Source organism: Passer montanus, unplaced genomic scaffold (genome assembly GCF_014805655.1).
Source record: "Passer montanus isolate IOZ18808 unplaced genomic scaffold, ASM1480565v1 scaffold9, whole genome shotgun sequence".
In the NCBI taxonomy this organism is placed as follows: domain Eukaryota; kingdom Metazoa; phylum Chordata; class Aves; order Passeriformes; family Passeridae; genus Passer; species Passer montanus.
Window position 1 is genome coordinate 11,544,758 of NW_024374367.1, and position 14,769 is coordinate 11,559,526.

The 14,769-nt window shown below is 45.3% G+C and overlaps 1 protein-coding gene across 1 annotated transcript in view; it reads right to left on the bottom strand.

Moving 5' to 3' along the window:
• LRIG1 (leucine rich repeats and immunoglobulin like domains 1) overlaps nucleotides 1-14,769 on the bottom strand; it is a 91,564-nt gene that overhangs the window by 23,714 nt on the left and 53,081 nt on the right. The window contains exons 4-8 of the mRNA XM_039734230.1: nucleotides 10,263-10,400; nucleotides 9,191-9,334; nucleotides 6,837-6,980; nucleotides 5,909-6,052; nucleotides 1,321-1,464 (exon numbers count right to left, since the gene is read on the bottom strand). Of these exons, the coding sequence (XP_039590164.1) occupies nucleotides 1,321-1,464; nucleotides 5,909-6,052; nucleotides 6,837-6,980; nucleotides 9,191-9,334; nucleotides 10,263-10,400 (714 nt within the window). The remainder of the gene's footprint in view (nucleotides 1-1,320; nucleotides 1,465-5,908; nucleotides 6,053-6,836; nucleotides 6,981-9,190; nucleotides 9,335-10,262; nucleotides 10,401-14,769) is intronic.

The following is a 14,769-nucleotide window of genomic DNA, read 5'->3' on the forward strand; positions in this document are numbered from 1 at the left end:
ATTATCTGATTGGCTTCTCCTGATTGGCTTTAGAATGTGTTTACACATTATTTACCAACAGGTGGTTGTTTCATTGGTTTCTGCTGTGAATTGTTTTGACTCAATGGCCAATTACAGCCAAGCTGTGTCAGACTCTGAGGAGTCACAAGTTTTCATTAGTATCTTTCTAACCTTCTGTCTGTATCCTTTCTCTATTCTTTAGTATAGTTTAGTAGAGTATTCTTTAATAGAATATAGATCATAAAATAATAAATTAGCCTTTTAAGAACAGAGAGTCAAATTCATCATTCCTTCCTTCCCTCGTCAGGGGTCCCACAAATACAACACAACTACATCCCACAGGAGGTCACACTCATCTGTCTAATGGGCTCTACTGCTCCTAAAACCTTACAGGCTGGTATTTGGACTAGGCAAGATCACTTCCAGTATCACATTTCCAGGTATTATATTGTGTCAGTGGCTTTAAAATAAAAGTCTGTGTAAATGGACACAGCCAGGACTGGATGGATAATTTCTGCAATTCAGTACTAGGGCACACAAAATTTTGCTCTTGGCAACTTTTTGTTTTTTCAGGGTTTCCCATGAAAATCAGAGCACAGAATGTTTTCTGGGCCAAACTACATTAAAGACTTCTGCTTATTTGCATGGTACCTGCAAAAGCTTCTTATTTCTGTGACTGGACTGAAGGCTGGGTGAAGTTTCATGCATTGTTACACTTCTGGTACAGTCAGATGCCAAGCCTAACCTCTAAATTCTTTGTTTTCCAACTGTTTTTTTTTTTTCTTAACACCATCTTATGATAATAATTTAATATTTAATCATAATTTTATATTTGATCATAATTTTCTACTTTATATTCAACCTCTAAATTCTTTGTTTTCCAATTGTTTTTTTTCCTTAACACCATCATATGATAATAATTTTATATTTAATCATAATTTTATATTTGATCATAATTTTCTACTTTATATTCAGTTAAGTAAAAATGAACACAGCATATTTAAGCAAGTTCAATAGCATATTTAAGAGGATACTCAATTTTCCAGAGCTGTCATTGGAAGGAATCATTCCTTCCTCCTTCTGAGTGCAGAATGACCCAAAAGAAACTAAGCTTTTCTAAGAATTTCAATTAAAGTCCACATGATAGCAAGAGAAATGCTGCTATTAGATGCAGGAATGAGACCTCAGGGATTTTTGGTCAGCTGAGGTGGCCTCAGGAACCTGAAACTGCCAGACATGGGCACCCAAAGCACCTTCAAAGCAGAACCACAAACAGTGGGGGGAACATGGGTGGTCTGACAAAAGCTGAGAGCAACTTACAGGACACGGAGGTTTTTGAGTCCCCTGAAAGCCCCTTCTGCAATGTGGTTGATGGAATTGTGGCTCAGCCTTAGCACGTGCAGTCCCCCAAGGTCTGCCAGGCTTCCCTCGTCCAGCCTGGTCAGGTTGTTGTAGGAGAGTATCCTGAGGGGAAAAATGCAACAAACAGCTCTGGTCAATCCATCTGGCATTTTCCAAACTCCTCTGTGCCAAGCAGTGCCTGCCTCCCACAGCCAACATGACATGAGGTGATGAGGAAATAAGATTGATTGGAGTATTGCCCCAAAACACCCATGGAGAAGCCTGGGTGACACCAGGGAGCAGCAGGCAGCTGGCTCCCAGCTATGGGACAATTTTCTGTACAGGCTACAGAGAAAGGCTGCCCCAGGAGTGGCTGAGAGCACCAGCCCAGCACACACACACACTGTCAGCTCCAGCAGGGAGAGCTCCTCCTGCTCCCAAGCAGCTGGGCGAGGGTCTGGCAGCACCAGCCCTGTGTCCCCACAGGCAAGGCTCAGGTGGATGTGCTCAATCCCCACTCCCTCTGAGCTCACAGGGAACAGCAGGCCCTGCTCCCCACGCCCTGCGAGGTGCAGAGTGATGTCACACTGATGGATTCTGGAGCTCACACAGGCTCTTGGCAGGGTGCACACTGCTGTGCTCAGGAGGTGCCTTATCATTCTGCACTTGTGCACAGCCAGCCCCAGGCTCTGGGTGTGGGTGCCTCAGCTCCACCCCAGTCCAGAGCCAAAAGCATTTCACCACAAGGCAATTGAATGCTTCCTTTCACCCACAGAAAGGAGGTGCCTGTTGTAAACCAGCCACCTTTCCTTCCTCCCACTCCCCTTTGTCAAGGAGCACAGTTTGCCTTAAATCCTCTCCACTTACAAGGGACTGCTGGAGGGTTGTTTTTTTTCCTAGTTTTCCATCTGTCTCTTCCCCTTGCCTGCATTATCTCTGGTCTGGGAGATTTTTTATTAAGCACTGCTCCTGTTGCAGTTGGAAGCTGGCAGGAAGGCAGCTGCTTTTCTCTCCCAGCAAGGTGCAGATGAGGTTTTGGAGATGTGACACTGAGGGCAAGCCTTGGGAAGCTACTGCAGCCACCTCACACACTGTGCAGCCACCTCCTAGCCAGAATAGAGCCCTGCTGTGGAAGGACAGCCTGGATTCTCAAATGAGAGAACTCTCAGAGTAGCAGCAGGCACCAGATTTTCAAAACCTCCTTCTTAGTGACCTGGGAGTGCAACTCACTTCAAAAGATCTGAGGGTTTGGGCTGCTCAGCTTTTGAAAAAGTGAAACAGCTTTGAACAAGCACTGAAATTCTTCACTGTACAGACAAGAAAAAAAAATTCACTGAGTTCCAAACCTCCAAATTCCTCTTCTAGTACTGCCTGTTAATGAGTCTGCTTAAAAATGTGTCTAGGGCTTGCATGAAATTCACTGCAAAGCCAAAACCTAAGTCCAAACAGACACATACTCCAAAGCACTGAGAGTGTCATTTACTTGGCAAAGGGGCTGTCTATCTTTTAGCTGTGTGAGTGGGCAGAGGGCAAGCTCTGGAAAAAATTCAGCAAAGATTAATGAGTTTGAAGGTATGGGACAACATACTTTCATTCCTAAAGAAGCTATAGTGTTAGTTATGAAGAACTGGCATCTGGTCAAAATTATGTCCTCACCTGCTATTAAAGAATTTGGCTTTAAAAAAAAAAAAAGTTCAAAAGTAATCCTAAACCTGGCTGAGAAAATAAATAGTTCCTTTTGATTCCACACATAAGAGTTCCTGCCACAACTGGTGAAGGCATGTTCCCTCTGTTTGTTTGTCACCCCAAGATGGACAGACAGCAGCAGGATGTGGGGACTCTCAGTGGTGTCACACATGGAAGGTTTCAGGGGCTACTGCACCTGGCAGGGGCCTCTTCAGCATGCCAGGGCTCTGCTTCCTGCCACAGCACAGGCCAATTTGCAAAATCAGGTTTCCCCCCTCAGCTCAGCAGTGTGGGTTATCTGGTTGAGAGAAGCCAGAAGATCTCTGCTGCTTCCCTGACCTGGGGATAAATCACTGGCATGAATAAATGGCAGTGTTTGTCTACACAGCCCTTCCAGCCTGGCCAGAGGTAGGAGATTTTGAGCACCATGCCAAAATTGGTGCAGAAAGGGGTTAACCAGAACCCTGTTGTGCAACTGGAGCTGCTGCTGCCAGCCTGTTCTGGACCAGGCACATCTAACACACCTCATTCCCCTTGACCAAGCTACAGGTAAAAAGGGAAAGGAAAGCCCCAGCAGCCAAGTCACCATTTACCTCTGATGAAATCCTCTGCTCCTACTGTGGTTTTTTCCATGATGCTGATGCTCTAGCACCTGACTGGTGAATACAATCAGCCCTTTCTCATGCTCAGAACAAGGCAAGAGCTTTCTTTCCTTGTCAGCTTTTACATCAGCCCAGAGCCTTGGGTTCACGTTTTGTCCCAGAAACTGAATGAGAGATAACTCCTCCTTTAGATGATCAACTCCCTCCTTAGAAGACTTTGAAACTCATTCTCTGTACAACCACAGTGTTTTCTGGTAACTGAAACCCAGTAGATTTAGCAACAGTGGAGGTGAGCAAAGATCTTTCCATCAGGAATTGAACATACACAACTAAAAAAGTGCACGAGTCAGTCTAGATGTACCCACGTCTTCCTTTCCTCACCCTTGCATTTCAGCATACACCTCTCCTACAGGTACTCTCTGGCTGTGGGAGTTTCACTTTGGAGACCTGATGGCTCCCTGCAGCAGCCTTACCCCAAAGGCAACACCTGGAAGAGCTTGTAGCCCTTTCCAGGGCTGTGCTAACACCCACACAATCGCCTTTCCCATCTCAGGCACTGGCCTCAAACTGCAGCACAGTTCTGCCTGTCAGGTCAGGCACACTCCAGTGGCTCCCACCACCAGGCATTCTCTAAACCTACCCCATCCTGCACCCCAGTTTCTGCAATCACTGCTTCTAACACAGGACAGGCCTCACTGTTAGAGCTGCTTGTTGGATGAGATTCTAATCCATACTTCAGAAAAAGGACTCAGCAGGACAAGCAACCTCCAATCTAAACCTTGAGGGTTTGCAAGACAGTCATGTAGAGAAGACAAGCTTAGCTCTCCCTAGAAGAGTTTTGCCATTAGCCCTGTGAGGTGCAGGTGGGCCTAACCCATCCCATCCAACCCAGGCTGAGATAAAAGTCAGCACAGGCACCAGATGTTTGGTCCTGAGAGCAGAAAGCTCCCAGAGCTGTGCAGTGATCTGCATTTGGCTGTTCCAAGGATTCAGCTGTGAGTGCCTTGGCAAGGCAGGTTCCTTTTTTATGGTGCTTCAGATTTTAACAGACCAAAGGCAGAGCACAGTTCCAGTTCTGATCTGCTGCCTTGAAGATGTCTCCATTAACACTGCCTTAATCTAGCAAAATATCATGTGAGGATCTCCACATGAAGGAACGGCAGCTGTACACAGAACTGTGCAAGGCATGGGCAGTTCTGCAGCAATTTAAAAAAATAGGTAATTAAACAATCATGTGTGTTTTTAATTAAAACAAAAAATAAAGTACTTCCTTGTGCCCCCAAAAAATAATCAACATCTGAACAAATAATTTGGGTTCAACAGAAGACCACAGGGTTAGCATGTTAATTCTAAACATAAAGAAATTACATGTGTCATGTCTACCCATCTCTGAATCCACAGCCCAAAGGTTTCAGGACTCACAGCTGGGTGGGCAGACACCAACCACCAGTGTGGGAGCAGAGTGAGGACTCTGGCAGCAGGAAGTTGCTCTACCATACTGCTTTTTGGTGGGCAGGAGACTCCCTAACAATGTTTAACACTTCCTGCAGCAAGCAGAATGAATTCCAGTTCCACTGACCATGTGTACAGCTCACCAAAGCAAAAAGCAAAGCTTTGCACAGTCCCACAGAGGGGATGGCAGCACCTTCTCTAAATACTGCAAGCATCCCTCTGTGTCTCTTCAAAAAGGCATTAAGCAGTGCCACAGCACCAAAAGACACTCTTGTGGGGCTGCCCTCAGCAGCAAGGCTCTCCTTCATTTGTCAGGCTGCATTCCCACCACCTCAGGAGAGCAAAGCCCCTTCATTTACTTTTCAACAACTGAACCCCACAGGAAGGATAAAGTGTAAACAGGAGAAACAAGGAGAACTGCCTTGAAAGGGCCAAATCTCTGCTGGTTGAAAACATGGTTGTTCTTTGTAAATACAGAGGATAAAGCAAAGCTTCCTTCAGGCTGTACAGTTATTATATGGCAAGTTACAAGTCTTGTAACTCACTAGCTAAAAACATTGGCAAGCCACAGCTCCCAAACTCTGCAGGTCTTTTGGCACTGTGCACTTTTAGTGGGTTCTAGCCTTTGTTTCTGGTACAAATATGTTTTAACAGGGCACCACAGGTGCTCTGAAGGTCATAACATCATAAATAACCAGGGCATCACTTGGGAGCCTGCAGTTCCTGCATTTCTACAGGTTGATACAGTGGGAGCTGTAAGCCCTGAGAAAATTCCTTACTCCCCTCTCACCTGCCAACATTACACAACACCACAGAAACCAACTTACAGCTCATGCAGCTTCTGGCAGAAGCTCCAGCCATCGGGGTTGATGCGGGATATGGAGTTGTTGCTGAGGTGAAGCTGGTGCAGAGAGGAAAGGCCATAGAGAGAGCCACTGTTCACTTCTGTCAGGCTGTTGTACTCCAGGTGGCTGTGGAGAAAAATCAGAAGGAACTGACAGATAAGCAGCACTGGTCAACTGCTGAAAGAATTTCCAAAAAGAGCTGGGATTTTAGCCATTCCTGCATCCTCTCTACATACCCATGTGGACACATGCATGTGTGAGAATTTCTTGTCAAAGACAGAAATTCAAGGACAACACAAAGGAAATGCCCAGAAGGAGATGCAACTGCAGAGAGAAGCTCCACTGCAAGTAAAGTGGGCTTAAAGCAGCCCATTCAAGTTTGCATTTGCAGAGTCTCAGTTGTATGACAGCAGCACCCAGAAAAATGCTGCCTTCATCACCTGGGACCTCACAAACACACCCGGAAGCCAAGGGTGTTGGAAGCTTCAGGTATTTCTCTGCAATGACTCTGGTATGGAAAGAAAACATCACCAAGAATGGACAGCTTGGTTTCTAGGCATCCCATGAGGTGGAATGATACTGTCTGCAACACAGAGTTTCCATCTATCAGCCAAAACAAATCTGCAGAAGCCAGATATTTAAAGACTAATTGAGATAAGTGCTGAGTAATCAAACTGTCAAACTTTCAAAGGAGTAGTGCCACAGCTTAAAAAACAGTGTTGTTTTTACTGACCACCTGCTGAAGGAGTGAGCTTTTGTAAACTGTGGGCCAGCTAAAGAGAAGCTGCTGCAGCAGCTCTGGGCATGCAGGACAAAGAAAGAAGAACAAGAAGCGGCACAGGTGCCCACGGGTACAGAGAAGGATGTGACAGCAGGTGAAAAGGAAAAAGAGCCCATTTCTCCAACTTACAGAACTTGCATTTTGGCCAGACCCCAGAAAGCCCCATCAGTCAGTTTGCTGATGTTGTTGCGCTGCAGTTTCAGGACTTCCAGGCTGTCCAGCCCCTGGAACGTCAGGCCCTCAATCAGGCGGATGCGATTCCGGTTCAGCTCCCTGAAACCACCAAGGCCAGACAAGTTTATTAAACCCCAGCCCTTTCTCACCAAGTCATCTGTGCAGCACACAATGGGGACAGCCATGCCAACAGCTCCTGTGTCAGTGGTTCCCAGGAGACAGCAGAAGAGCACCGGAAACTTTCAATCCCAGAGCTACCCAGGGAAGGCAGCTGGGTGTGAGCTCTTAAACAAACTCACCCCAGGACAGGCTTTCACTACAGAGAAATTACAGAGTGCAGCAATTCCTCTTCATCCCTCCTCTCTCTGCATTTCTTTTCAACCATTGATCCTTCTCATCAATTTCCACTCTTCATCCTCCCTCAAGCACAGACACCATTTGAACCGAAGCATTGGCATTATTTCCTTTACAATCCATTGTTTTTATAGGACTTTTAATTGCCCAGTAAAAATGTGCTCTGAAACATGCAGGTGCCCCAAAAGTGTGGGCCCAAGAGGAAACTTTATGGCCAACTCTGAAAGAAAAGCTTTCAGTCCCCCTAAAAAATGTCCCTTTCTTTTTTTCTACTATCAGAAACTAATAAAGAGTGAAAGAAGTGTTTCCAATAACAATATAGTCTTGGTATTTGTGTATACAATAGTTTCCAGCCTGGTTCATTAAATTTCTTTTGAGTTTCTCTGGGTGAGGAAGGACCCCTAAATTTTGGCAATATCTTTTTTTGTGAATAGCAATGTGAACATCATCACAGCACACTTTACCAACCTATATCAGTCTTATGGACTACTTGACCCAGACATTCCAGGTGAAAACCCAGTTCTGTTAAGTCACTGGAGAACTTCAACACAATGCACTAAAATCTGAAGCTAAAGCTTTTAAAACTGATACTTTCCCACACATACAAGATTAAGCTGAGGAGAGTTCCCTATTCAGTGTTTGTGTTGAGGAAAATGGTGGAGGTTACGACATCCAAACTTGTTTTGGAGAAGATGAAGAAGCCATAGAGACTTTAAGCTTACTTTTCAACTGCCTAAAAAAACAATGTTGAACTTGTACTCAAGTTGAGAATAATTAAAGTCAAGTAAGCAATAAAGATTTTGTAGGCCTAAAGTCCCTTGTGGTACTGCACTTCCTGGGCTATTAGTGAAATAGGCTTTGCCAGAAAAAGAACTGTACACAAATTCTACAACACACCAATCTGGGTAACTTGCAATTCATTCATGTTTATCAGCAGAGTTAAACAACCAGCTCTGAGGCAGTCACTAAGAGCACCAATTACTCCATCTCTCAGTGCAAACCATGTTCCCAAACAGACTGAGTTGTTTTCATTACAGTTCTGCACATGATGCAGTCAAACACAGTGAATTAGAAGCCCTCACTCAATGGACAGCAACTTCCAACTGAGAGGCAACAGACTTTTCCTATTGTGTCCCCCTATCCCATCCCAAACTGGCTGTAAATCCTGCATGTATGCAGACATAAATGTGCACACACTCCTTGGGCACACCCTGGCTTGAGGATTTCTCTCTCTGTCAAGAGGTTTGAGTTCCAACAGCATTTGTGAACTTCATGTTAACAGACAGAGGTGGACCTTTTGTCTATCAAATTTGATGGAAAGATTGCAATGAGCCTTAGGCTGGGCCCATTTCTCCAACATCAGTAGAAGGGAAAAGCTCAACCATTAGTGGCACTTTTTTGACACACAAAGCATGTTTATAGCTGCAGATGTCTGTGGGTCCCCATGTAAGCAGAACAACAACTGTGTGTATGTTAACTCATCTGAGCTGCAATTGTCTCTGCCCAAATATCACCTCACAGTTTAACAACCTTCCTTCATTGATTTTTTTATTGCCACATAAAGATACCTGTGTGGCCCTGAAACACTAACATGGCAGCTGAGCTCTGTGTCAGTCAATAGAAACATCTTGCAAACCTCTCTTGCACCACAGACACCAGCAGCTTGCAAGGGAATGAATTTGTCTCACTTTGTCAAGTGCAAAAGATGCTGGTGTCTGCTGCAGCATTCCTCCCTCCCCACAGGATCCAAATAATGACCTGAAAAGCCAAGAGTCAGAAGACAAAACCCTCTCCCAGTGTATCTTGTAGGAGCTGGCAGAGGACTCCTGCACAGTGGACTCTACATTTCACACACAGTGGGTGAGGACAGGTGACATTTGCTGTGCATACCCCCAGGATTGTTTTATCTCCATCAAGTGAGGCTGAGCTCAGTTAAAGTGGGCATTTGTACTCACAGCTGGATCAGCCTGGGCAGCCTGAAGGCCTTGACAGGAAGCTGAGTGATCCTGTTTTTGCTCAGGCGGAGTGTCAGCAGGGACCGGGACAGGCTGTCAAAGGCACCAGGCTCCAGGGTGCTGATTCTGTTGCTCCCCAGGTAGCTGCAATAAATCACAGCAGAGAAATGAATGCTTCTGTCAGAAATTACCTTTTATCAGCATTTAGTTGGTCTCCAGACAAGCTGGTGGAACTACAGAGATGGCTTCAAACCAGCTGAATTTCTGGCTGCACAAAGGGCCTTTTCCCAGAGCCTGTGATGAATGTGGAGAATTGCTGGGCACTTCCAAAGAGCTCCCTGACATCTTCCCACTTGAACAAGGCAATCAGGAGTGGAAGCCAGAAACTGGAGACTGTTCCAGTGCAGGATGATGCTATTCATTTTCCTCTCAGTATCTGTCCCAGAGGTCTTTTTTATTTGGATCCTAGTCTGAGACACAGGGGGCTGTTTCTGCAGGACATCAGTCATAACACCACTCTCTTATACCCTCTTACATCCAGGAACACAAACTTGGGTGTGAATTTTAATGCAGGCAGACTACTTGCCTGCACCTCTTCAAAGGTACCTAAAATACAGATTATTTTGTGTTTCTCTGAATAGGCAAACATCCTGTGGGAGTGTATTACTCTGCTTGATCTCTTTTTCTTCAAATAATCAGACATTTCTGTTCTCAATATTTAGAAAGTCACTTTAATGATTAAATAGTTATTCTCTCTCCACTCCTCTAGAAGCACATGGGTTTGCAGTTGTAAAGACACCTACACATGAAGGATGTCGGACACCTGATAGATTCCTTTTCTTTAAAACACAATTAATAATAATCTGCATTCTTCATAGCTACATCAGAGACCATTCAAAAAATAACCTGACAATAGTGACAACGTACTGCCTTCTGACTCTCCTTTGCACTTAAAAATCCTGACAAATAATCCCATACATCTTACGTTCATGACTTCTTTCTCTAAAGGTTTGAGGCCCCTTTCTCTGCTGTGGTAACTCAACAAGAGCAGTTCCCAACAAGAAGAACTCACAGCTCCTTTATGTGCAGTCCCTGTGGAAAGCAGCCGTTTCGGATTTCCGTGATGTCATTGAAACTCAGGTCCAACGTTTCCAGGGCAACGTAGGGCTGCAGCTGACTGCCCTCAACGCTGCGGATCCTGTTGTGATGCCTGAAACAGTCAGGAGGAGAAAAAGGGACTGCTGAGTTCTCTTAGAAAAGCAGAAGGAACATCCAAGGCTGCAGCAGGCCCCCAGGCTGCCCTGAGTTTGCACACTCGGAGTTATGGTGAGTTTTTAACAGCTGAGGAGAAACCCCTTCCAGAGAGATTCCCTAATCCCCTCTCTACTCCTCTGGCTAGAGCCAGCTCACAGGCTTCCTGACACTTTTTACCTTCTACAGAGCTATTGACTCCACTCATCAGTTGTTCTTCCATTAATCTGGGCTGTCCTACAAGCCTGCACTTCCAAACTGGATTTGCTACATACAGGGCTGTTTCTGAATCCCAAAGGCATCAGTGGCTCAGCCAACATGCCAAGGTTTTATCCAGAGAATGTGACTTTCAAAGAAGGAAACAAGTAAACACAAACCCAAAAGTTACATAATATTCTTAACTCCAAAGGATTCTTCTGAAAATTCCTAGCTTTGCACTGTATTACAATGATTTATAACACACAGAAATAAGATGTCTTGCAAACGTTCTTGCTGGCGTTTCCTTATCTTTTGCTACTTTAGTCCCACTGTAGGATTAGGACAACTCTGCAGTGCCAGTGCCTGCCCAAGCACCAGCTGCAGGATCAGACCCTGCACTGGTCACCTGTGTTTGCTGCCTGACCAGGACAGACTGAGCTTTTTCTTTAGAGAAAGTCATACCAACTGCCCTCAGTTTGCTTCCACAGCCACCAAACAGTTAAATACCTTTAGACTTCATCTGTACTCAACAAGGTCTTAGTAAAAATCACCCCCTCACTGAGCCCTTTCCTCTGACGCCTTTCTGGCCTGAGTCAGTAGAGAGCAGTAATCAATTAAAGAAATACATTGTGCATTAGTCACAAGAGGCAGAGCACATGCCTGATGTGAATTTAGACCAGTCACTGATATTACTGGCAAGGCTCTGAGTGAGGCACTCCAAACAGAGACGCTCACCAGACACTTGGGAACTTGCTGAATAATAAGAGATAGTGAAGAGAGTTCAGACAATCCTGTGCCTCAATCCATCCAGACACCTACTGGGTGAGCAGAGGAGGGGAGAGCAGACAGTGACAGCACTCCTGAACCAAGTCCCAGCTCCCCTGACAAAGCATCAGCCCTTGAAACAAAAAACTGAGCGATGTCTGACACAGCTTTTCAGGCACTTACAGCTGTTTAGGAGCCCATTTTCTCCAGCTTCACCCCACTTCAGGCTCTCCCAGGGGTTCAGAAAAGCCCCTTTGGAAGAAAACCTCCTCCCTTTGACAGAAAATGCCATGGCAAGGGACCTGCTCCCCACACCGTGATCTCCTCCTTTACCCTCCCTGTTATTAAAACCAGATTGTTTCACCACAACCTTTGCTGGTGTCCACAACAGGAAGAGTGAAAAATCTGCAACCCCAGAACAATTTGCTTTTGGGAGACTCACCCTTTAAACAGCCAGCACATGGCCCTTGCTTAATGCTGAGGAAACAGGCACAGAAACACTGCTTTGACTGAAGAGTTTAAATGATAATTAATTCAGTGCAGGCTCAGAAAACACTAAAAACAAATTTTACAGCACTACAGCAGTGTGCTGCTAATACAGTGCAACAAGGTGTCAAGAAAAATCAAAGGGAAGTAATAATTTAAGTCTCCAAACTGGTTATTCTATGGTTACCTGCACACAAGTCTCCACAACCACAACTGCTTCAAAGATAATGACGTGGCTGCTATCCAAAAGACCAATATTCATTTACAGCTGTGAATAAAGTCTGAATTTTCACATCCATGCACCTAGTAGGACAGTGGTGCACTGAATTTATAGTATAGTGAGACTAAAATACAGGAAAAATCTCTATACCCAGAATTTTGTGACCTCCATTAACTAAACACATGGGCAAGGGGAATTTCTTTCACCCTAGGACTAGGTTTTGGTGGTTTGGTTTTTTTTGGTTTTTTTTATTTTTGTTTTTTTTTTTTGCAATTAACTTGATTAGCAGAATCACAAGGTTCATAAATTTTTAATCTTTTCTCCCTCTTCAAAAGAAGAGCACCCACTAAATGAGCATCCTGTGATTCAGGAAAGTTCCTCAACACAGACATAACTGAGAGCAAACTACGAGCACATTTTCTGGAGCTCTCCTGAAGCAGGGGCTGTGAGTTCAGCTCTGATCTCATCTAAGCTGTGATGGCTGAGATGAATCTGGCTGTAAATTAACAGGAAATGAAGGCTTGTACAAACGAACATGGAGAATCTATAAATCACCTGACAATCCCTACACAGGGCAGCTAAGTCTGCAAGGGACTGAGAGCACAGAGTGAATTTGGACATGAAATGCTCCTCAGAAGCCAATAGTATTTTTTAATTTTTTTTTGCAGTATTAATATTTTTCTGCTTTGGTTGCTCAACATATATCCACTCTGCCCGCCTGCCAGATCTCCCAACCCATCCCAGAAGACAGACTTGAAGAAGGGAAGAAAAGGACAGGAAAGAACTGTTTTGTTTGAGCCGTGTTCGCAGTTTCCAGGTGACTTCTGTCTGTTCGCCTCTCGCTTTTCATGTGCTGCAGCTGGCAGATGAGATGGATACATTATTTTACACAGGCAGAAAAACTGGCTCCTTTCTCTCCCTCTCCCCCTTTCTTTCAAACATGGGCTGACTCCAAATGTTACTCTCAGCTCCAAACAGCATCCCGGGCCAGTCCCAGCTGGGGAATGTCAGACAGTTTGCTGCAAAGCACTGCACCCTCTCAGAGCACTGCACTTCAAACAAAGCCTGGGACTTTTCCTATACACAGCATGTGATATGGAGGCAACATAGCCCAAACCTTTTACTAGCTTGATTACAATTTATTTTTCATTCTTTTGGTAAGGGCCCAAATGTGATTTAACCCTTACTGTTACTACTTGGATCCTCTCAGCTCTCCTGCCTTTTTCCCCCTGTTCATCGCAAGGGAGCTTTGCAGAAGAAAAAAACAAAACAGTGATGTTATGAATTTGCCTCTCCCCTTTATCACTGACTGGAAAAGGGCTGGATTTCTCCCAACCACTTCACACTGGGTTGGCTTCAAATGTGACAGATCAGATTTTAGAACCAATTGCAGAAACCAGGCGTTAAAGCACAAATAATTGGTGCTTGCCCAACCGACACCTCCAGGTATCCTTTCCTCTCCCCCTCCTTAGGTATCACAGCCTGGAAACAGCTTTCCCTGCCTCACTTCAGCCCGTGTTACCTCTAGAGTATACAATGACAGGGCTTCAATGTGAGATTGTGCAGTTAGAGCCTGGAGTGGGAGCCAAGTCTCTTGGTTTCTATTCCCAGCTCTGGCACAGGCTCATCTGCCTTGGGCAAGTTCCTTAACCCCTCTCTACCTCTGGCTTTCCAATGTGCATGGACAAGGACTATCCAGCTAGGGTGATGCAGCCTTTGCTGAGGACTAAAAACCTGGAGCGAGAGCAGCTCAAGCAAAAAAGAAATCATAGGAACTAAGGGGCCCATCCAAGTCCATTTAGGTTTGTTTACGAATATGGGAGGATCTGGCTAAAACAACTGAACTTCCAAGTTCATACCCAACGTCATTCCCAGAGACACCTCATCTGCAGCGAGCACAGACCTGGAACTGGAACACCTCTGAGCCAAGCTAAGGTAACTAGCAGTCAGCAGTGCTCACTTCTACACTCTCTGTACCCATGGCACTTGTTCAGGAACTTCTTCACCCTCGGGTCAGCACCAGCTCCGGCCGCAGAGGGAGAGGAGAGCTGGGTGGATCCCACTCCATCCTCTCAGTTTAACCCAGCTCAACACCCCAAGGTAGCACAGCCCTCAGCTTGCACCACCCTTGGACAGACCCTTGGGCTTACAGGAGATTTGGATCAAGCCCAGCCAGCTCCTTGCTGGACCAAGGCCGGGAGGAGCCCTGAGGAAACAAACGCGCGCTCTCCGCTCCTCGGCGCTGAGAAAAACAAGCAGAACGTTCCAGCGAAGCCAAAGCGTGTTTGGGTTTGCTGGGAGTAGGGAGGGAGCTGAAGGGGGTGGCAGGAAAATAACAGGTGGCTCAAAGTCAAAGGCTTGCAGCATTTCCAGGAATCTCAGCTTGTATTTTAGAGGTAAAGTTACACTTTAATCCTGGTGCGTTTCCTCGTTCGAAGCGTCTTTGTGAATATTTATTTGATAAACAGGCTGTGAAACATTTTCCACCAGACCTAATAGGGGAAGAATTCACCTTCCTCTTTCAAGAAGGAAGAAGAACACCACTCAGTACCTTAGCTTCAAACTCCTTGTGTGAGAAATGGACGCAAAGAGCAGCACAAAAATGTTCCTTTGTTGTTTGAACCACATTCACTCTCCTCAGCAGCTGCCCACTCAAAAG